The 24,444-nt window shown below is 40.8% G+C and overlaps 2 protein-coding genes across 2 annotated transcripts in view; both read right to left on the reverse strand.

Moving 5' to 3' along the window:
- NPS (neuropeptide S) overlaps positions 1 to 7,843 on the reverse strand; it is a 35,234-nt gene extending 27,391 nt beyond the window's left edge. Inside the window, exon 1 of the mRNA XM_009326013.1 lies at positions 7,757 to 7,843. Coding sequence (XP_009324288.1) covers positions 7,757 to 7,843 — 87 coding nt within the window. The remainder of the gene's footprint in view (positions 1 to 7,756) is intronic.
- A 1,893-nt stretch (positions 7,844 to 9,736) lies between these two features.
- The window catches only part of DOCK1 (dedicator of cytokinesis 1), a 303,352-nt gene continuing 288,644 nt past the window's right edge, over positions 9,737 to 24,444 (reverse strand). The window contains exons 51-52 of the mRNA XM_009326015.1: positions 21,295 to 21,440; positions 9,737 to 10,889 (exon numbers count right to left, since the gene is read on the reverse strand). Of these exons, the coding sequence (XP_009324290.1) occupies positions 10,794 to 10,889; positions 21,295 to 21,440 (242 nt within the window). The 3' untranslated portion in view covers positions 9,737 to 10,793. The remainder of the gene's footprint in view (positions 10,890 to 21,294; positions 21,441 to 24,444) is intronic.

Here is a 24,444-nt window from a genome sequence, read left to right on the forward strand (position 1 = left end):
GCGCAGAGGGGGGCGGGGGGGGGGGGGGGGGGTGGTGAAACCGCACCAAATCTGCACACCCTCATTTTTATGAAACACACCTTCGAGTTATTCCCTTTTAAAAAATTTCCCTAATTAAATAACAGAAATCAAGAAGGAGGGGGAAGGAGAAAGAGGAGGAAAAAAAAGAATATCTTAAATGCAAACGTCAGTATTCTAAAAAAAGAGGAAACCAGGCTCTTGCTCCCACATGGGGCTTTGCGGTCACTGGTCACTTCCAATTAGCTCCTACCACTGGCTAATGCTTGCTGTCAGCCAGAAACAAGGAACACTGGAGAAAAATACGTTCCACGCAGAGACTGTTTTTTTTTAATGATACTACGATGGCCTGCAGGGGAAAAAAGCATCCCCACTGAACTTGGGTAACTCCGCATTAGATAACGCTGCCGGAGCCCAGTCCCGCTCTGGTCCCAGCAAAAAGCAGCCCCCTCCTGCCCACGACATGCCCGGGCGAGGTTCCCCCTCAGGATCAGCCTTTCCCCACTAACATGGAGCTGGCACTTGTCCTGCTGCTGCTCTGGAAGAGCCTCGTAGGCACCAAGCACACAGGAGAGAAAATCTTGAAGGAAATGCAGCTACGTGTGCTGCAAGGATGGGCACTGGTGTGGAAGTCAGCGCTGCTCTGGTGAACAAGGTACCAAGAAAAAACCCACCCAGCCTGAACTGAAAAACAGGGGCAAGCACCTCAGGAGGTGAAGAAACAAGGAAGATAATCAAACAACTGAAGATTGTAATGAAATGGTAATGTATAATGAAATGAACCTGGAGACGCATCTGCTGAAAGCACAGTCATGGCCATGGGCGGGTTTTGCCCAGCCATGGTCTGTCCCATGGACCTCAGCCTCCACACTGCGGTCTACATTTCTCCAAGGTTCCTTCAGAGGACTTTCATTTTTCCTTACAATCCAACAAGCATGTTAATTTTATTCCATTTGCGTTTGGATTTCCCCGTTTGGGCTGATGTCAGGCTCATGTTATTGTGTTGCAAAGCGTTGATCACTCCCAGAGGGCAGCTGCACACTCGGGAGGGAAGATGCCTGTTTGCCTGAACCCACCTGCACGTCCCACCCGCTGCCGGAGCCTTTGCTGCAGGAGTGGGCACGCGATTCCAGGTTACTGCCTGCGTGGAGGAGGGGAGGTGTGTTTCTGTACCTCTGCTTTCCCACGGCCAGGACTGCCCCGCAATGCTTGGAAAGGATGTACCTTACCCTGATGTCATTCACCCTCTGCTCTCCCACGGCTGCTGAGAAAAAGGATGACGTTTCTTCCTGTGCCTTATGTAGCATTTAACTCCACTCCCCAAGAAAAAGGACGGACACACAACATGCTGCCAGCTGCCTCAAGAGAGCCAGCATTTCCTCCCTGAACAGCCTTCCTACCTGCAGCAGTCCCCACGGGCACCTCGTGTGCCGTGCAGGCTGTAAACAAAACCCTTCGCCGTAGCAGTGCTTGTCCTCCCTGTGCCCCAGCCAGCTTCCAAACCCATGCGGTGGGGGGGGGCACAGACCGCTCACCCCCCAGCCCAGAAAGGGCCAAAGCACCCAGAAGGATGCTGGGGAGCTTTTACTGCAAATTCCATTTACTAATTGGTTTTGTTTACTGAATAAAACAAAACAGAAAACTCTGTCAGCCACAGCTTTATTTTGACAAGCTTATTCCTGCCCCGAGGCCAGGGAGTTTCAGCTCCCCAGGGCTTGTGTCTACTGTGGGTTCGCCTTTTCCACACACAGTCATGGTTGTGCTTCCAATTACGTCAGTAAGTCTCTGCAGCCAAGTTGAAAGCAGCCTGGTTCTCCATTATGCCCAAATTATTTTTTTTATGTTTTAGATTAAAGCACTTTCTAATGTAAGATGGTTCCCAATAAAGGCAATTTGCAGTTAAACCACAGCCTTATCAATAACAGGATGCAAAGCATCAAGTATTGAGACTGATCATCATCTAGAACTGACTCATCATCACTCAAAGTTGACTTTTAAAACTAAAGCAAACTTTATTATTGTTGACACTTACTTGTAACTTGGGCATTGGATTAATTTCTTGGACAACAGTCTTTTATTTTAAATAAAATAAAAAAATCAGTTCACTTTGTATAGCCCACTGATACCAACAGTAATTTAATCTGAAATTTCATTCACTCTTGAATGAAAATTAGTTATTGAGGCAAATTGGACATGTGCTTAACGATCATTTATTTAAAAAAGAATTTTATAATACTATAGTGTTATAGTGTACAGGAGGAACAAACTAAGCTTTTATGGCAAGACTTCTCCTCCTTAATTCTTCCAACACTTTCGAAAAGCAATCTCACTCCCCTCAGCAGAAATATTACAGCTGTACCAGGAAAAATAATAATGCAATACAGAAATGATGCATGCAAGTGCTATGGGCATAAACTCAGTACTAGCCTTGCAGTTTCATTATCCTGAGAATGCTTTAATGGATACCTTTACATTGATTAAATATTAGGAAAAGGATGCTATGTTTTGCCTGCAGTGATACCTGCAAAGGTATCACTGGACTTGGCAGAGCCAAGCTGTAACTTAGGAGAGGATTTAGCCCTTGGTGTCTCCTTTGTGCTTTTAAAGAATAGAGGTGCAAACGCTGTGAGACCAGTACTGCGCTTGCCATCAAACAAAACAGAACTCCACGTTTTCCAGGTCTTTAAGAGTCCTGGCCTACCTTAAGACGTGATTTCTGCTACTGACCTTACACACACACGTCGTCCCCAGAAAACCTCACACCAGAGAAAGGAAATTAATTTTCCCAAGGCCACTTTTCTGCCACCATGTCGAGAACCCAGGGAGCAGCTGTGACAAGAGCGAACACTGATTTCTCTCCTGATGCTTCTGATCCACGTTTCAGAAGTGCTCGTCCCTTCCCGCGGGTTATTGTGTTTGTACACATACTCATGTCCCCGAGTGCCTGTTTCAGACACTGCACGTGACATGGAAGGACGATCCAGCACAAAAGCACGCTATAACCTTCCACAGACCTCTGCTCACCTCCATGTGGACCATGAGGTCAGTAATTACAGACACAAACTGAACTCTCTTAAAAAAAAAATCTTATCTTTCTAGGCTTTTTCTATTATTTTCCCCTGAGGAGCAAATTAATAATGATGTGCTGCACAGAAGAAAAACGACAACAAATTTATTTGCCAACTGTACATGGTAATAAACTCAAGGAAAGAAGTTTATAACCAGTTTATAACCAATGAGACATTATTGACAGCCAGATCTCAACATGATTTTAAAAATATCTCAGGACAGGCTTCCTGTAACACTAGTAAATAGTAGCTAACTACATCATCTTTTGAAAGAAGGCAGTTTTCTTTTGAAATTTTTGAATTCATGGTTGATTTATTTGGATTTTTTCTCTGATTTTGAGCACACGCGATCAAAATGCAGGAAAATACATATAATTTTCAGAGACGCAATAATTACAGCTTAAGTGAACTTCCTGCACTCTGCGATGACTTCTTCTCTTGCTACAAGAACGCACTTCCCAAACCAACGTTCATAATGTTAAATTAAATAAGTGTTTTAAACTGCATAATTTACGCTAATCTAAGAAGTGTTTTGCCTAGACCAAAGCTGGTGGGGTTGTTTTACCTCTAAAACTGTTGCACTTCTACGTTAGTTGTCTGTGATTCAACACAGCACGCGTGTCAAACTGCTCTAAAATTGTGCCTGGGTACCTCTTAATTTCCACAGGCTGTTTAATATTCTGCTAAATATATTTTTTTTAGTAGAGATGTTTTTTGTAGTTCGTTTTCTGGGTTCTCCACTGTCAGTGCAGTGATCTGCCATTGCTCGTAGGGAATGATGGAGAAAGAAAGCTCAATTTAAATTGGGATTACAGTGCTGAAGAAATGTAAGCACAGCCATAGGAAAATAAGGCTGGAGAATAAATATAAAACTTGGAAGAACAGCCAACTACAGGAGCATACACACAAAATGTCTTATCTGTAAGAAAACAGTGTCACATCTGGTTTTGTCTATGCTTTCTCTTTGTGAAGGACTCCCTCAAATGTTGATGACACCATATATTCCCCTCTAATGCAAACTGGCAGAAGGCCACAGCTTTCAATAACAGCAGAACCAGCATCTTTCCAAGCATCTGTTAAGCAGCTAGACCTCCTGGTCTGGAAATATGTGAGCAACCGACGACGCTTATTCTTGGTGATAATGAGGACAATCAGAGGCTCCAAGGTTTTTTATGTGATTAAGATGAGTCACCCAAAGAACATGGGGGCACCCAACCGGGCATTGCTCATAGTGAGGACACCTCTGTTGTGACAGACGAAGTGCAAGGCAGCACACAGCACCTTTGGGGACCATGCAGATATTGCCCCAGAAGCCTTTTCAGGAGAGTTTTTTAGGAATTATTTGACAAACAAGAAGATTCAAACACCATTTGGGTTTCTTGCACTTTAAGGAAGAAAAAATGTCTGAAAAATGGAAATGGGAGCATCTACCAAGGAGGCTAAATACCAGGAGAACATGTTGATATGGGCGGCTTACGGAAATCTGCCTTGAGCTCCAACTCAGAGGAAACTTCATGAAAATAATTTGCAAATGTTTGCAAATAATGCAAATTAAACATAAGGTGTCAGTGAATAAAGTGAGGTCTCATCACTGAATCTGTAGCATTAATACGCTATGGCCAACATTCCTCCGTTCAGTTCCCCAGTTCTGCAAGAGAGTTTGGGCTGCAAACACAGCAGTTCAACAGCATCAGAGCCAAACTGTGCAATGAAAAGCTGAGTGAATGGCCAAAACAATAAGGATTCAACCCAAAATAGCAACATTTCACCACCCATAAAATCTCTGCAAGTTTGGGATGGCAGAGAGGGAGTTTGGGTAGCAATGAATCTGAGATGGTCAACTTGGATTCTGAAAACGATACATCAACGTGTAGGTGTAACAAGACAACGTTAGGGAATGGAAACCATTTGGCTAAATACAACATGAGATTGAATGGAGTCACCGTCCCAACTCAGTCTCATAAGGGGGTCACTACATGTCCTCAACACACCGGTCCAGAGCCAGCTCGGTTAGATGTGAAATGAGTTATTTAATTCAGCAACTCTGCATTAAAGTGCTAGAATACAATACCACACACACTGGAAATTAAAAAAAAAATGTCTGCCATTTGATAGAGAAACCTAATTTACAGTAATTATTCATGTCTGCAGAATACATATGACAAAACCAAGGGAAATTAAAAATCCTATAAATAGCCTCGCTGGAGAACAGCTGGTTAGATCCCATACAATAACCAAGTATTTATACCGATCCACACGTTTCTGCATCACCAAGAAAATGACAATTGCAACCCTGAAATTCAGTTTAGATCCATGAAAAGTACAAAAGGAGAATGAGAGGAAATTGAAATGTCAGAGCAGCTGGACCTCACACTTCCCATTACCATGTTAACGCCAAAAGCTGAGGATAAAGGAAAACCCTGAATTTCAGTGTTCACCATCACTCAAGTGCTTGGTCTTTTCTTCAGGGGCATATTCTACACGCACTACAATTTATTGCTTCATCACAAGGTAAGGTGTAGATGGAAATTCAAAAATGCCTTATTCTATTTGTGCAGAAGGATGCAGGCAGCCCCAGTCTGGCCCCTGGCCCCGCGGCAGCGTGGTGCTGAGCGGGCACAAAGCTTGGCCACCTTCACCACCCATCCTCCTGGGAAACCTGCTCCAGTTCGGGCCTGTCCCCGAGCTCTAGTCCATGTGTGCACCCTGAGTGTCTTGCACTGAATTTAAATACATTGAGCAAAGTGCAGGCAATTTATCAGTGCGGCATCTCAAAGGACGCATTAACAGTAAGCAAACAACCAGAAAGGTGTCCTGCATTTACTTAAAAAAAAAAAAAAGCAACATTTTTTATTGCAAGAGAACACAAAGAACTTAAGACACTCGTGATGGGGAGACGGGGAGAAGCTGGACAAGGCACCATGTGTGTTTCCACTGACGGCCGAAAGGCAGCGGCAACGGAAAGGACAACACTTTCCAACAAGTGTTTCCTGGCAGCGTGCACTTCTGACAGTTACAGACAATGAACAGCAACATCTCTGTGAAACACAGCAAATGCACACATAATGTAACAGGTCCAGGAAAAACAATTTCTGCCTTACCTTCCTCTACCTTCAGCTTGGGGATAAAATACTTTGGTTTTAGAATCATAGAATCATAAAATTGTTTAGGTTGGAAAAGATCTTTAAGATCTAACCTAGCACTGCCAAGTCCACCACTAAACCACATCCCTAAGCACCACATCTACACGTCTTTTAAATACCTCCAGGGATGGTGACTCAACCACTTCCCTGGGCAGCCTGTTCCAATGCTTGCCGTTTTGTTCAAAATGGCATACAAAAATATTCCAAAGCCCAATGCAGGATGGTAGTTGCTGGATCAGAAGAGGATGACTCCTGTTACACCATGTAATGTCTAAGTCTGGTCTACATGTATTTAGACATCAAACCAGCTGTAACCTTTGTAAGAAATTTTTCTGCTTACTTCACCTGATTGTGTCAAATATGTACACAAGAAAGGACTAGTTTATACAAAGAACCTTTACTAAAAATAGGTAATTGTGAACAACCATCACGGGACAACTGGCATCAACACCACTACATCGAGCTTCTGGCATAGAATGGTCCCCAAAAAGGTCACAAGAATCGACAGGGAAGATGTCTAAGGTGAAGCAAGAAAGCGGACACCTCAACTAGTCAATGAAGTGAGATATTTTACATTAAAAAATGTGTGTTTAATGTGTGTGCATGTATACACATATGTATGTACACTCACATAAATCTCTTATTCATACATCATAAACATATCTATAGGCACTGCAAACTTTGTAATATTTTTCTCTGTAAAGTCACATATCACAGACATCCATGGTAAAGAAAAATACCTACGTTAAGACAAAACTGAATTTAAAAACATTTTTACACTCAGAATTTGTGGTATCATCAGAGACATTTCAGTAATCATAAATGTCAATTATGGAAACCAGCTTAAGAACTGACCTTTGCATTGAGCTTCCCATTGAAAATAAATTTGATTAAAAAACAAACAACCACTGCCCAACAAACCTTTTGCGGTTTTGCATGGGACTGCTGGGAATTGTTGTGTGCACCTGTAAAAATTGCCCTCTCACTCCCAAGCTAAGACTCAGAGAAGTGGTATTAAGGGCTTTTCCTTTTTATATTGGCACTGTAAGTTAACTTTCAGTAAGTAAATTCAAGCTAACTTTCAAGAAGCAAAAACTACTGGCCATTCAAAATCTGTTTTCTCATACTACTTAGAAACTTGACACCTCTGAATTTCTTCTTTCAGGAAAATTTGTATTGCAAAGCCTTGTGATATTGCTCTCAAGTCTGAGTGAAGGGATGGCATCTGGGGGGAGGTTAATCCCTGAATAGTAGCATTTGTCTTAAACGGTGAAAACCTGGCCCCTGTGGATACTAATGCCCTGGACATGGTCTACTATGGAAGACATGGAGGGGTCACCTTTCCTAGCAGCTTTCTTTTGGCATCCTCCTGTAGCAGAAGTATCGATTTGAATGAAGTCTGAATGGGGACCTTTGGGCGTGGAGGCACCAGGAGAACTGGCAGAAGCATAAAGCAGTGACAGCTGGACCAGGTCATCCCAATCCCAGCTACTCAAGGCATCGAGGTTGGGAAAGCAGAAGACTCACTGAGCCCATTAAGGGATGATGGTGGGAAGATGACGAGCAGAACTGGAACTGTACAGCATCCTCACCAGGCAGGAAGACAACCGACATCGAATACATCGAGTGCTGCCTAATGAATTCCCACAGAAGTAGGACAGACTAAAGAGACATGAGATCACAGTCACTGGCAACTCCCAAAGGGAAAAAAGGGCACATCCAACAACCAGCACATGTTCACCAACCTCAGAATAACACCGGAGGCAAGATGTGGACTTGACAGCAGGCACCTCTTGTCCTCTACATGACTGGCAACCCCGGACACATTACTTGGGCACATGTCCCTCGACCCTTGTAAGGACATGAGCATGACAGAGTAAGTGTAAGTGATACCACTTTGGTTAAAATCAAATAACCTTCTTCTTCTTTATTGCCTTGTATTGAGCTCTTCTGCATTAGCTCAGCTTTGTTCAAACAATGTCACAAGAAATTCATATTGCATTGGGATGCTCTGATATAACGCCACTGAAGTACAAAGGAAGGGAGTATACCGTAGGAAAAATAACAACCTTCGCAAGATTGTTCACCGCTTAGAGACTGTAACTGAATTAGTTTCTGGATTTGCTGAAGTGTGTTTTTACAACACTTTGAGGAGGGTAATGACTCGTTCTGGCTGGGTTTTATACGAGTTACAGCCTAAAAGCTGTTAGATTGTAAAAACGGTGACAATTTGGGTCTGAAAGTGAATCTGAGAGTCTGATTTTCAATTCCCAGTCTCAGCTTGCGTATTTGTAAAACATACACACATATGAGATTTAGAGTTTGTACTGCAAGACCAATTTGAAAGTGCAGCTCTTGTTTCAGGAGTCTTGCAGGGCCAAATTATAGCACTTGCACGAGCACAGGAATTTGCTAAGGGCATGTGAAAACAAACACATTATCAGCAATACAATTTACAAGCATCCAGTTAAAGGTCCATGTGAAAGCGTCCTTCTACCCTTTAGAAAGTAAATGGAACAGAAAAGAGGAAAACTCACCAGCATCCCAGCGCAATCTCCCACACAGTAACAAGAGCAGTCTCTAAAGCAATTTTCAATTAAATGAAAGACTTATAGAATTAAAGTTGTAATACATTATCGATCGTCTACGGAAAGAATATCTGATCAGTTGTAGCTAAGAATCCTTCCCAGCTTGTTCCTCTTGAATGGCGATTATACAAATAACAAAACAAATAGGGAATTGTAGGACAATATCTAACAGCAAATTCTGAGACGCTCGTAGCTGATGTTATCTCACATTGCAAGGAAAAGTGTGTTTGTTTGATCCAAAGTAACATGATGGTTTAAGGCAAAATTATGAGAATATAATTGACCATTTGAGCCACTTTTTATGAGAAGGGCAATATTTCTGTCTTTGTAAGAACATTATTGTTTTACTGCTCTGCAAGTCATGCTTCTGCCTGCTACTTGCATCATGTAGCAGCTACCTGAGGTAGAAAATATTACCTAGAACTCATCTGTTTTCTGAAGTGTTCAGCAACAGATAATTTATAACTTAAAGATAAGTAAGCTATCATTATGAGTATTGACAGCATACAAAGACAGCTGTTTCTAGTGCTGATGTGTTTTATCTCAGTACTACATACATGCAGGAACAAGTATACCAGTGCAATGAAAGACTTCAGCTTTATCATGGGCTCCCTCAGAATTGTTCAGAAAGAAAGAAAGAAAGAAAGTGTATACGTAGCCCTCTATAGAGTGCAACAGTTCCTGAAATTCTACAATAAGGATGAAAAAGACCAAAGAAATGTATTAATTTTCTTAGACAAGTTTTTAAAATAATATTTTATTTTGAGTCAGTGGTATATTTAAAAACAATCTACCGTAAGAGTAAAAAGATTGTAGATAGTAAAAAATGAAAGTGTGATGACAATAAAAAACGCTAGAGTATAAAGTTAGTTTCCTTCCTCCCTTACACAACCCCACCCCATCATTGTCCAATATTTCTCAGAGCGTAATATCTGGAAAAAAAAAGTTTGTTTTTTTACACTTTCAGCAATTAGGAAATTAAAAATACGTAAGGCATTCATTGCAGGTACATGAATTCATTATTACATGAAAAGCAGGCACCATAAAAATTAAAACATTCTAAAAACCATCATATATACAAACTCTATACAGAATGATGGCACAAGGACAAAGTGATTCCATTCAGTTCATCCTAATCCACATGAAATATTACACATTAAAGAAGAAAAGAAAAAGCTCTTCCCATTCTTGTACTCAACCGCTAGGTTCAGAATGACCAGGAGTCTCCTATCTGCCTACTCTGTTTCTTTTCCTATATGCTTGTGCCTGTCAGCAGCTAAAAGGTTTCCTTGCTTTGCCCATTGATCAACACCCAGAAGAACGGCCAACTGAATGAAAATGGAAATGACTGATCACTGACGACTAATTTTACAAAGCCCATTAGCAATCAGTTTATTTGTAATACAGAACAATTAAAGAGAAGGCACATCTCACAAATAAGCTGTGTCTGATTTTTAGCCCTGGGCTATTTGGGGAAATCCTATGGCAGCTTCTCCTTACTGTGAAGCCTACTCCAACGTGCATTGAATTCAATGTGAATATCGTCATCGATTCCTATATACACGGAGATTAGGTACAAAATACTCAGCTCATTTTAAACTCCATAGCTACCTAAATGCTTTAGGTACAAAATATTCAACTCTCATTTTAATCTCCACAGCTACCTGTGTGCCTGAAGTTATTCAGAAGAAGCAGGGAAAAGGTTTAGGAAGAGGGTACTGTCAGTTGATGAACGCCTCCCGGCCTCAAGTAGAAATCCAGATTTCTTTCAAGTTACAGGAGGGAACAACCCCAGAAAGAGGGGTGATGTAGTGTTGTTTCCGATACACAGTTAGAAATGGATTTCTTACAGAGTTAGAGTCATTGCACTAAATGTTAGATACTGCACGCCTGAATGAGGTAAACATTATATACCATAAAATACTTAGGGAAATGAATTGTTACAGCTTTATCTTTGGAAAAAAACACTTCCTTCTTCACTGGACAATCCCAGAGTCAACAGACGTTTGCTTCCGAGTTGTCTTTGGAGGCGGAGGTGGGGGAGTCTTGCTGGGGAGTGGAGGTGGCAGGTGCTGGAAGAAACCAATTTTGAAGAGACTGTGTTAGCAATGAATGGATTTTTGAAACATTTCCTGGTTCACTTATAACTGCAAGAGACGGTGGGTAAGCCTGTAGCCATCTGACTCCTGAAAGCTTCTCTGCAGAATTTGCTACTATGCATACCGAATGCCATTAGCTTAAAATATAACTTTTACTTTTGACAATGAAAAAAAATCTCTCAAGCGTTCGTGATTAATTAGCTCCATATTTCAGGAAAAATCTTTTGAAAGCACTGGAGAAGGTTATAATTCTCCACTTTATATCATGATAGGATATTGATTTCTTGGTCTGCATCGATTGCCCTCAGCCCCTATGCACTACAGAGCTTAAAAGCTAGGTTGAAGCAACAGCTTCATTGCTTTTCCATTATTTTTGTATTTTGCACATTTAGAACACAAATAATTGAAAAAAAAAAGGAAACCATTTAAACAGACAAGTAATTTGCAATTTACTATTACACATTCAGTTATAATTGAAATATTCAAAACAGAATTCCAGACTGTTCAAATATACATATTTTAAATCACTTCATATATCATACAACAGAACAAGAGCACCTTTGGTTAGATTCACCGGCTAACTGGACAAATTTTAAAAGTCATTATGGAAATAAGACTTTTTTTCATAATGTTAATCATATATATGACAAAATCTGTTTCAGAAAGAGCTCGAGAACACTGCAATTTGCTCATACACTTTGCAGTCTGGTTTTCTACAGCATTTTGGCTATGCAGCCATTACAGTTTTCCCATCGCTGCACTGAGGCTGTACTGCAGCGTCAGACCTCACAAATGCTGCTTTGGTTTTGTTTTTTCCTAAGATTCTTCCCCCGCTCAGCCAGCCACCGCCTTTTGTTTTCCTCCAAGCATAACGATGCTTTTTCATTTCCACTTGTGTCTCAGTGTACCCATCCTGCCTTACCCACCCCATACTGTTGACTCCACGCACTATCACTTAAAACCTTACGATGCACACCGACTCTGCCAAATTTCCTTAATCACTGCTACAAGAACAGTTCAAGTATCTGAAACGCCTTAGTGTAACATTGTGTGTACTGCAGTTGCAACCTCGATACTCGTATTCCAACTTTTTTTAATGTCTTGGAAGAAATAACTGATGATTTCTCAGTTATATATATATATATATACACACACACACACCAGTGAGAAACTGGTATACGTGCAGCTGATAAACCACGTGAAAGTGCATAAGAAACAAGACTGTTCCTTTTAAAAGATATCTAAAGCTGCTATCCAAAAAGAAGAGCAGTTCAGGGTGATGCCAGGACATTTCAGTCTTTCGTCTGCCGTGAGGCAGAAGGGGCCCGGAGAGCCTCCTAACACTACTGCGACCTAGTGACTGGGAGTTTTCAGAGATGTGCAAGAGTAGAAGGAAAAAAGTATCTTTAAGCTAACTGAATGCCCTCTTCAACATCAGCTTTTAAGACAGCATGAAGTTATAAATCCAGAGCTTTTACCAGACAGTTTTACTAAATGTAGACTAAATAGAAAGGTAAGACTGCATACAGGCAGAGCCAGGAAGGCTGGATTTTTGCTGGAATATTTTTCCTGTATCCTACCTCGAAAGAAATACTTTCCAATCTGTTTTACAACTTTCCTCATTCCTCCCGGCTCTCCTCTACGGCAAACGAACAGGGATCACAAACTATCGTCAGGAAAGCCGTGGCCTGAGCTCGTCTCTCCATTTTGCCACTGTCCGAAACAGCAGGCCCAGAGTACAGAGGGGCGAAGACCGGCCACTCTCCATTTCCCCAGCCTCTCCAGCAGCACCACTGATGCAGCGACACCTGTGCTCTCACCTTCCTCCTTGACTACAGAATGCTTTGTTACCAACTTGGAAATCAATTGGTTTTAATCTGCTACTGGATAAGAAACTCTGGACCAAAAGCAAGGTGCCAGAGCCCGGGGGTGCGCTGCCTGGAAGGCTGCATACCAGGGGAAGCCTCCTGCTCACCGATGAGGACAGGACTGAACATACATGGCAATGAAGACTTTCATGTTCACAGTCTGGTTAAAGTTTATATGAGCTCTTTTGAAGAAACAACCAGGTTATTAAAAGGTTTGAGTCTTGAAAGAGCACCGCTGCTTGAAAAGCACATGTCAAGAAGACCCTGCTGAGTAAGCAGCATTCATTTTCCAGAGCAGGCTCAAAACTGTGGACTATTTATTCCTCACTTACAGTGTGACTCGGTGCACAATGATCTCTGAGTCAGAAAATCGTCAACAGACTAATATGTAAAGCAGATAAAATAAGAATTTTATTTTACTAAATGCAAAACTGAAGTTCGTGGGGGTTTTTTTTTTTTTTTTTTTTTTTTTTTTTAAATGCAACTGCTGATCTGTCTCTAAGTATTACAGTCAGAACCACTAAATACTTCCTCTACCTGACCAAATACTTTTCTTTACCCGGTGTGTTAAGTTAGCTCCTGAAGCCCTACTAAGGCACCTGAATAAGAGCTGGACTGTCAACATTATTTAGCCTCACACATTCAGGTGTGATCTGCAGATTTCGAAATCTTTGAAAAACTGCTTAGTTACAGTCATGTATCCAGGCAGGGGCTTCTGGGCAAACTTGGGAAATGCTGGTGGTCTGCAGAACATCAGCATACAACATGCAAGAACTCACAGAGATGACTTAATTTCATAACTAAATAAACCAGGTGCCCCTCTAAAATACATTACAAAACATAAAAATTTCCTCAGTGCTTTGCTCTCAGATGATATCTTTAACATTGTATTTATCACTAGAGAAAACTAACTTTGCCGATAGCATCATTTGTGAAAATCCATTTTGAATTTAAATAACAGTATATTGGCAATAATTCTCAATTCAATTAGATCAAGGGCATTTCTCAAACAAATGAGACCTTCATATTGATCAGAGAACAATCAAATTATCCCTGAAAACCTGCTTCTGAAGAACAAATACAATGTAAATACAATGAGAATAAGCTAAATATATATGCTATAAGCAATAAGCACAAAACCTACCAGAGCTTAGATTCTGCAAGCAAATTAGGCAGAAAGAAATAACAGACATAGGTAGATAATTATTATAATTGAATTTACAATTTCCATTAGAAAGTTGGATAAATTCAGTACATGTTCATTTATATAATAAGCTACCAATGAATATATTAAGTAGGACATGTAATGCTCGTTGGGGCAATATTATTGAGAAATTAGCACGACAAAATGTGCCAATACGGAACTGGTGCAACTCCAAATCTAGCCATCGCACCCAGGGCTGATACGCACTCTCTTTTATTCCAGCACAGGAAGAAATTCAAGCACACTTTCTCTCTCCCTTCAACATCATACTCAGAAATCATTATTAGGCTTATGAAGTTCATTTTTGCTACGCTTCCCCTTAGAAACTTTGAAATACAAAACAGAGTTTCCCTTGATTTTACATTTAACTAAGAACTGCTTTGCAGAGTTCATGTTTATCTTTCAGCAGTTAATTGTGAACCCAATGAATCTTGAAGCATGCTTTTACTTTCTGACATAATGATAGAGGCTGCTGGTTCACATTCAAACCTATTTTGGGCAGAATCCTTGACTCACGGGTACCTCAGGGGAAGCAGAAACCTTATGTAAAAGGCACATATGCAACACAGAAGCAATCTGTTCCTTCTGCTTCAAACATGAAATTGCTCCTATTTGTTTGTTTTTTTCCTGATACAGAAAAGAATCAGGTTTAAAAACATTTGTCTCCATTCTCTTAGAGATATAAAATACACTGCACTATACATGTTCAGGATGCAATAAAAATCAATTCAAGAAGATGAAAAAATACAGGTTTTTTTTACTCTGTGAAGAAGCAAAATAAGATATGAGAATGTTTTTTTAATCAGAAAATACTATTAAAAAAAAACAACAAAAAATCAAACAAAATATGATTCCCAAAAATGGTCCTTCTGATACTGTTAAGAGATTTCTTCCTCTGTAACTATTTTTCTTTGAAATTAAATGGTCATAAATATGACAAGCTATGGAGATCCAATCAAAAACACTTTCGTTTGAAGGATTAACAGATCTAATTAGGTCAGAAGCAGTAGAAATGAGACGTATATAGGCTATCAGTTACACAGGACTGTGCAAACACTTCCAAACACTGAGCTCTGAATTGCTCCTTCTCGCTTACACCGTTGCTTTTAGCATGGAGCCGAGTTGCCTGACAAGCAGCAGCTTGCTTGTTTAATATCTGCAATGAAAAATAACACATAATGTGAGGTCTTGGAGGAATAACACTCCAATTCTGAAAGAGCAACAATGCACCAGTGGAGAGAATCAACCCAACTCCACTAATTTGAACCAAATTATAGACAGTTTAAGCTAATTGCCTGTTTGACCCAGGGAGCAAAATTATGTGGAAAATACTGCAGGTAACCGATGTGAAATGACTGTTTAAACTCTGTTGTCATACTTCATCTTTTAGAATTTCATCTGACTGTGTATCACAGCCGTTAGCTGCCCTTGCTGGAGTGTACTTTGATAAGAGAAAGTAATTTTAAGAATCCTTCTGCAGAGGTGCCCTTTGTGTGCTCCCACCTGCCACGTGCTAAGCATCCCCTCCTTGGGCAACGTGAAAGATCCTTCAAAACAGGCAACATCTAATTGCTTTGAACCAGCACCTTAGATTTTCCCCATGGGGTTGTTTGGCAGGACTCTGACCATGCTCTCCCAATGGGGAGCGTTCCCTGGAGGGATGCTCCCGCAGGGGTGACGGCAGTGGATGATGGGGAGAGCTGGACCTAGCACCCCTCATGCAGGGAGGACTTTGCTCGTGGTGCGTGCCAGCTGTGTTAAAGCACAGTTAATGTGATTTTCCCTCTGTTGCACCACGTTTCTGCATGAGGAGGCTATTAGTATTTCAGACCGTGCTGGCTAACTCGATTTCCAAAAGCACTGTTTTTCTGCTCTGGTCCGTACATAAACAGACCTCATGAGTTATGAGCAATACCCTCAGAATTAGGTTTAGACTCCAGACCGAAACTGTATTTCTTACTGAAGGCCCGGGCCCTGCGAGAGCGATAAACAAATGCACTACCAATTGGCCAGAGCAAAACCCGCAGCTTGATCCTGCGCAACACTGAGGGCAGCGACACGGCCTTTTCCGAAACAAAATCAAGGGTGCTGCTCAGGGACACATCACGGCTCTATGTCTCCGGGCAGCCAGCAGAAGAACACATTTTTCACTCAAAATCCTGTAATAAGCCATGGCAGTCCATTGATTTTGAGACTTATTAAAAAGTGACTGTGAGCTTTTTAGAAACTCTTTGCTCAGCAAGAGCTTAACCCACCAAACCCCAGCCCGGCCAGGGCGGGAGGTGGTAGAGACTTTGCACTGGAGGAAGGGCTTGCAACGCTTCCCATCTCCAGCAGGCAAAAATAATTACCAGATGGTAAATCAAAACCAATTTTTAATATTTTTCTTTTGGGCACATTATATACTACTACGCATCATGGAAAGCCTTTGGTCAGAGAGTCTGTTTTTTAAAAATCTGGAGTATCAGACAGAAAAGGAGACATTTATTTCCATTTGTGAGCAAATGCAGTCCACAATGTTAACTTTCTAATTTAATATAACGGATTAATAATGCACTTCTTCTAATTTCACTTCTTCCAACATCTCCACGGGATAATGCTGCTAATGACTGACCTCCCGCTGCTGTGGTAAGCGAGCTGGCAGCAAGCCTTGAGCCACCAAACCAGCGGTGGGGGTCCTGGGGAGGTGGCACCATGATGCTCAGAGGGAATGGAGCCACGGGGCTGCGAGGCACTTTGGGAAGGAAGGGGATTTCTCCCAAGAAATAACATCGGAAAAGGAAAAATTGCAAACCCTGAAGTAGTGCTCCCTAATTACCTGCTGCCTCTGTAGTTTCAGCTGGGTTTCTAGCCTCAACTCTTTTTCTGTGTCCACATGAGTACAGAGTCCATTTGCTGAAGCCTTTAAGGTCATTTTTTGCTCACTGTGGCTAACCTATGAGATAATGACCAGCACTGCAGTATATGCATTGCAACACATGAAAAATCCCCTGGATTCTTCCTTCTGTGTAAACACTTCCATTATATCCAAACAGCCAGCCTGAGTGCTCCTCGTGCAACAGGATCCCAGAGAATCAAAATAAGCGCCATCGCTGTCAGCCATGCAAGACCGTTCCGGTCCTCGCGTTACACACCGCTTCAGCCTTTGCTATCCCTCCTTGACAAGCTCTCCATCTACGCCAGATTAATAGAGATCTTCTCATCCAAACCATTACCTGATGCTTAGTGGGCATTATAGCCGATATTATCAATCTAAGTGCTCCTTTGTCTATTTTCTTTGAGTTTCCCTTCTCGCTGTGAATACTAAGCAGGCAGTTGATTTGTATGCAAGGGTATGGATGAACCCATAAAGAATGAGAAGTGCCTAAAGGAATCCCTTGATGTAATAATAATCCTTGCAGGAGTTGTAGACTTCTTTTTTTATGTTCCCATATATTATTAAGAACATTTTTAGCAGACAAAATCATACAGTGCAAGAAAAAATATATATAAGGGTATCACAGTTAACAAGGAATAAGAGGACAATCAGAAAATTATAATTAGATGATCACTTGGATAAAAGACTTAAGGTAGACGGAGTTAATAGTGGGCTCCAAATAATCTGAGATTACCCTCTCAGACGCTAAATGACACTATTGCCTGCAGTTTGAAGTATTTCTTCATGCATTTATCGCTGCATGCTCTTCAGTTCACTACAGCGCTTTTTTTGGTTTTCATAATTGACTGCAAGACAACCAGAGTGAACCATGTAATAATTTCTCATACAAGGAGATATTTCCAGTTTAAAAGCTACTAAGATAATCTTATCTATAATATTTTTTACTGATTTTTCTTCACTGATACAAAGCATGTGTAATTTAAAAGACGATCAGTTTACTAGGCAGAGAATTATAAAGTTATGAAGTATGTAGCTATTTGACCCATGAAACACAAGCCATTAAAAACTGTGGAGGGGGATTTAATCACAGCGGTAATAAGAATTTACCCATCTGATCTTTCATGCCCAGCACTACTCATTTTCTTTATAGAATCATAGAATCATAGAATCATTAAAGGTTGGAAGAGACCTCCAAGATCATCGAGTCCAACCATCAACCCAACACCACCATGCCCACTAAACCATGTCCCTAAGCGCCTCATCTACCCGTCTTTTAAATACTTCCAGGGATGGTGACTCAACCATTTGCCTGGGCAGCCTGTTCCAATGTTTAACTACTCTTTCAGTAAAGAAATTTTTCCTTACATCCAATCTAAACCTTCCCTGGCGCAACTTGAGGCCATTTCCTCTCGTCCTTTCGCCAGTTACTTGGGAGAAGAGACCGACACCCACCTCGCTACAACCTCCTTTCAGGTAGTTGTAGAGAGCAATGAGGTCTCCCCTCAGCCTCCTTTTCTCCAGGCTAAACAACCCCAGCTCCCTCAGCCGCTCCTCATAAGGCTTGTTCTCCAGACCCCTCACCAGCCTCGTTGCCCTTCTCTGGACACGTTCCAACATCTCAACATCCTTCTTGTAGTGAGGGGCCCAAAACTGAACACAGTATTCGAGGTGCGGCCGCACCAGTGCTGAGTACAGGGGCACTATCACTTCCCTGCTCCTGCTGGCCACACTATTTCTGATACAGGCCAGGATGCCGTTGGCCTTCTTAGCCGCCTGGGCACACTGCCGGCTCATGTTCAGCCGGCTGTCGACCAACACCCCCAGGTCCTTTTCCGCCAGGCAGCTTTCCAGCCACTCTTCCCCAAGCCTGTAGCGCTGCATGGGGTTGTTGTGGCCAAAGTGCAGGACCCGGCACTTGGCCTTGTTGAAGCTCATACAGTTGGCCTGGGCCCATCGATCCAGCCTGTCCAGGTCCCTCTGCAGAGCCTTCCTACCCTCGAGCAGATCAACACTGCCGCCCAACTTGGTGTCGTCTGCAAACTTACTGAGGGTGCACTCGATCCCCTCATCCAGATCATTGATAAAGATATTAAACAGAACTGGCCCCAATACTGAGCCCTGGGGAACACCGCTCGTGACCGGCCGCCAACTGGATTGAACTCCATTTACCACAACTCTCTGGGCCCGGCCGTCCAGCCAGTTTTTGACCCAGCGCAGAGTACACCTGTCTAAGCCGTGAAGCCGCCAGCTCTCCAGGAGAATGCTGTGGGAGACGGTGTCAAAGGCCTTACTGAAGTCCAGGTAGACCACATCCACAGCCTTTCCCTTGTCCACTAGGCGGGTGACCTGTTCTTTAACAGCTTCCTTCCTATAAGCCTGATAAAATAAATGCGCAGAGTGATTGTTATAAGACTAGAAGCCTTTCCTAAAATTAATTCTAAGACTAATACATGTGGCTTTCTGACAAATCTGCTTTAGATCCTTTTTTCAGACTTTGAAACTATATTCCCTTGTCTTGTAAAGTTTATAAAAATACAATGCTGAAGAAAATTTTGATTATATCTGATTGCATCTGACCATTTCTACAATTACAAAATATATTTAAAAAAAAAAAAAGTCTGAGCAGTGAAGACTGTAAAGAGAAAAAATATTAAGACCTGAATAAAACTTTGCAAAAAAAACCAAGGGAGCATATTGCTACTATTTTTATGAACTTCCATTTAATGATGCGGAAACCCTGCTCATGACAGGTACAGGAGCTATGCAAGGTCACATCTTCAACAGCAAGGAGACTGAGGCTGCAACCTGAGTCATCTTCAGGTCTGGGCTCTAACCATCACAGCGTGGTGGCATTTGCAAGTAGTACAGTAAATATCTAGCATTTGTCCACTAAATGGAAACCCCTTCAAACAGCCTCGCAAGGAATGGAAAAAGAACCCAGCTATTGGGATTTTTATTCCTCACCGCATGTTTTATTATCTCATTGTTTAATGCTTTTTAGCTGAAAATTGGACTCATGTTAACAATACTGAGCTACTACCATGACCTAAAACTTGCAGTATATCATACAAAACGAATTTACTACTCTGGAGCTCATACAGGGAGGAATTCAAGAAATTTGAAACCTAATTTGAATTTCTCAGGTTTCTTCATGAAGATGGATTCCTTAGACAAAACTCCTGGCAGCCCTCCTGTACATTCTGTAATTTTCCACTCAGAGGTCTGTATTCAGGTCAAGCGAGAGCTGGCCCCTGAGAGAGAAGTCAGGGAAATGGGCAGGAGCTTAGTGTATTTTGATGAAAATTAGAGGAAAAGGGTTCGCAAAAAAAATTTAGTGAAAATATTTACTAAAACCATCCAGCCATGGGGAAGAACTATGGAAGAGACGATGGGAATAGAGAATTTTTCAATATATGCATATAATGAATAAAGCATTGTGTTTTGAATAACACTACTCGCATTCCTGAAGTTACTTTTGTATCTGTTTTTTCTCCCCATTTAGCCTGAAAACACTAAATTCCTGCAACAACACAGTTACAGTTTCAACCATGGAAAAAGCCAGACTTGTGTACTGTTGTGCACTGTGATAGTCTGTGTTAAATAAAACTATTCCCAGAGTCAAAACTAAATGCCTGCCTGACTCTTTCTCTGCTGAGATTAGAAATGCTTTCTCTAACCACAAAATTTACTGAAAAGCAAATTACTCAGCAGAATTTCATTTGAATGATGAACTTCAGAGAAATCCTGGAAGATACCTCTGCAAACAAAAAAGAATCATTACTGCTGAGAATTTTTCCACAAAATAACAGCTTGGCCAAAGTTATACATTTCAAAGTCAAAGAAAAGAAAACCTCTTTAAACGTATTTTTTTCTCCATAAAGGAAATAAATGGTCCTTCTCAAAAGTGCTGCTTTAAAGAAAAGGGCCAAATTATTTTTAAAAGCTTCCAGGATACAGGAAACAAAGTTGAAAAAGTGTATTTTCTTCAGAAAGCTGAAAACCCTGTTGATGATGAAGAGTGTTTCTGAGCTCCTTCCCTCAAAGGGGGCACGTGTGTTTGCCTCTAGGAAACAAGTGGCGATTAAATGATGACAGAACAGAGCTCCAGAAAGGAAAGATGTCAGGTACATGTTTTATTTCCTTTCCTGAGACAGGATTGAAAGGCTATTAAATCTAATTTGCTGCTGAGACTATATCTTGTCAGTTTAAGCTCCCTTACCAACACAGCTAACAACATTTTGCTTAGTCTTCTCAACCAGAATGAATCCAACTTCCCTTCAGGTCGGTCCCCGTGAGTGATGCCGTTCCCTCATACTCCAGACACTCATTCGCAACTGCAGAAATCTCTGGATTACATCTCGCCGTGGATTGTGCAAAGTAGAAAAGCAAAGAAAATTGCAGAAAATTATCATCATCTCTGGGACTCACCCTTTGATGGGCAGGGGGAGAGGTCGTCGGGCTGATCAAGTCTTGACTTTCCATGAGATTCCCATAATCAGCCATGCTTCCTTTGAGAGGCAGAGGAGGAGGAACGTCGGGGATGTCAGAGCTGGACATACCATTCAGCTCCAGATCTGTAAAAATCAACGCTGAGTTAACTCTTTCAATAACTGAACCGAATCCAAAGATCCAGACTGCGCCAATTCTTACGGCATTGATACTGCGATAATGCTGCACACGCGATATCTTTGTCTGCTCTTCACTGCCTCTATAATTATCTGCAGCTCATCTAATGAGGGATTTTAAAGGAAAGTAGAATAAATGAACCCACCCCCGCATCAACGGGAAGTATGCACTGTGGAGTCGCATTGGGCTAATTTTTAGGATAGACTCAAAATACTTGAATGATCCCCTCTTTTTAATAGAAAATACTTTTTCCTTCAGATTTCACGCCAAAATATTCGTAGCTTAGCAAATATAATTTTCTCAGCTGTAAGCTCTGCATTTTCACCTTGTACATTAATACACAATAAAAATTGTGTATTAATACACTAACAAAATATAATCCAGCTAAGCTTTATTTACTTTCCCCAATAAAATATTTACTTTCCCCAATAAAATAAAAGCTTCTTGTTAATAAAATGCACAAATGAAAGCCTATAATTAACTATATCTCTCTCAAAAACTTTCAAACTCCAGGTAACTATAATAAATGAGCAGTCATTAGTTGTTGAGTAAATAAAATCACGCAAGAGAAAGTACAAAACATTTATTATTACTGTTCACTGGGTAGAAAGTTTCCTTTTCTTAGCAGATAAATCCTAGCAGATATGTGCTGTAAAGGCAAATAGCCTGAGGGACAATAAAGTTTATTGAGGCCTGAGTGATACATAGGTTTTTGTGTAGAAATCCACCCACGGTGTATTTCAGGGTAATTCAGTCATTTTAACACAGGCAAAACCCACTGTGAGCTCTATGAGATAAGAAACTTAATTTATTTTTGATAAATTAGGGAACTGTTTTCATTTAGGAAATGAAAAAAGGTTATTTTTATTTTACTGGGGTGATTTGTGAAACAAGTGGAGGACTTGTTTATGTAAATATTTTTATTGCAAGGTCCCTATCAATATCTTACAAAAAGCGTCCTTTTATTGTTCTCTAAAATGGCCTCTCACTAACACAATTTAACTGTAAGGTGGCTGTATTGATTTGTCACTGAAAACTGTAATTTTACTCTTCATCCTTTCACTTGAACTTTCAACTACGCCAGGAATAAGAGTATTTTCCATCCTGGGACTTCAAACTTTCAGTGGCTTCTTCTACATCAGACTGAAAAGCTTTGTTTGTCCTCCAGGATCTGAATTTCTCATTGCTTTTTCTATTGCTCCTGTTTTTCATCCTTTCTTTTCTACACATACAGAATTCCTCCATTCCCCAAACATTCATAATACTTTCCTTTAAATATCTTCATCAGAATCTAATTCTGCTAAGCTCACATCATTAAAACATATAACTGGAAAACATTTGTAACTAAACATTGATGCTGCGAATGAACTTCCCTGTTCATTCGCAGCATCACTGCCCTGTTCATAGATAAACATTAGAAATTTAGTCTTACAGCCTTTTAGTAGCTGAATTTAACTGCCCTGAACACTTCATCTTTTTATCATATATAATATTACAGTATCTACTAACTTCATCTAAGCCATTACGTGTAGACTAATAGGTGCTACCAAGAAGATGGCAAGACAAATTTTGTTAGGAGTTACACATGCTCTTTGTTTCTTTAAGGTTGACATTTGGAAGATCCATGGAAAGGCAGGTGAGCAATGTTTTCACTAGAGCTGCAGAGGAAACAATGTCTGGAGGAAACTCTACTTTAAGGTCTGCAATACTCTGAACAACCTGGATGGTCACCAACTGTCCATGCAACTGTATCCTGCTCTGCTTCCGTCCCTTTCTCTACGTTCCCCAGCTCCTGTTACAGCTCTAATTTTCTGCAGCCCCCACCGTGTTCCTACAGCCTCTACGTGGCACCTTCACAACCTCACCCTTTTGTAAGGCAGCAATAAATCCCTGTAAATGTGTATTTCCATCCACATGAATAGTTCACAATATACATTAACAACATATTTGCACTCAGTCTGGCAAACTATTTAGTAGAACAACAATATTCTATAATGAAAAAAATTATTTGCCCTGACTAGCTAATCTCTCACACAGTTTAATGAAATCCAGGACTCATCTACCCTACTGCAGAAACAGGTATCGAATACAAACTTCAGTAATTTTCAGTCACATTTCAAGAAGATCTATTTGGTACAGATCTATTAATTTTCTCCTGCTCAATTCAGCTGAACTATACCTCACTAACTCAGTCACTATACAAATAATTACTCATAATTTCTGGTTTGCTACCATTATTCAAGGTGTTTCATCAGACTAGTATGCTCTGAATATTTATTCCTTGCTGGACATGTGCCACTGAGAATATCTTTGAGCTGGCAAGAGATCAGTTAGATGACTTTTATTTCATCTTAACATAATGATCAAATTTTACACTCCATTCTCCTAAACTGCCAGCTAACAAGCAAGCAGTATTGCTTAGCAACCCATTAACCGCTTTTAGCCAATTTGTGCACTGAAGTAACTACTTTATCCTTGGAATTCCTAAAAAATTGTATCACTACAATTCCTCAAACAATTATGGACAAGTGCCATGGATTTTGCAATAAACTGAACCTATTTTACATAACGCCCATAAATCTCCAGCACATAGACATAAATATTCTCAGAAATACATGACAGCTTCAGATACTTTTAAAAAAAAAAAAAGATCAAGTTAGTTTTAATAAAATGCACACAGGAAGAAATAATCCAATTCAAAGAATATCTTTTGCAGGAGTATATATACTCTACTTCTCTGTAATTCCAGTTTTTAGCACACTGGTAGTATTTGGCTATCAAAACTGTAAAGAAAGGAGAGAGTTCACCGTTATCAAAATACTTGTTTTGGGTGTCCGACTATGCAAAGGAAACGCTGCATTGATTTGCACTTGCTTATCCCTCTTCCACATGTTTGCAACCAACAATTTCAAATCATTAAAACAAAGCCAGATGCCTTTTAGATGACAACTC

Source organism: Pygoscelis adeliae, unplaced genomic scaffold (assembly GCF_000699105.1).
Source record: "Pygoscelis adeliae isolate BGI_AS28 unplaced genomic scaffold, ASM69910v1 Scaffold4, whole genome shotgun sequence".
NCBI classification, from domain to species: Eukaryota; Metazoa; Chordata; class Aves; order Sphenisciformes; family Spheniscidae; genus Pygoscelis; species Pygoscelis adeliae.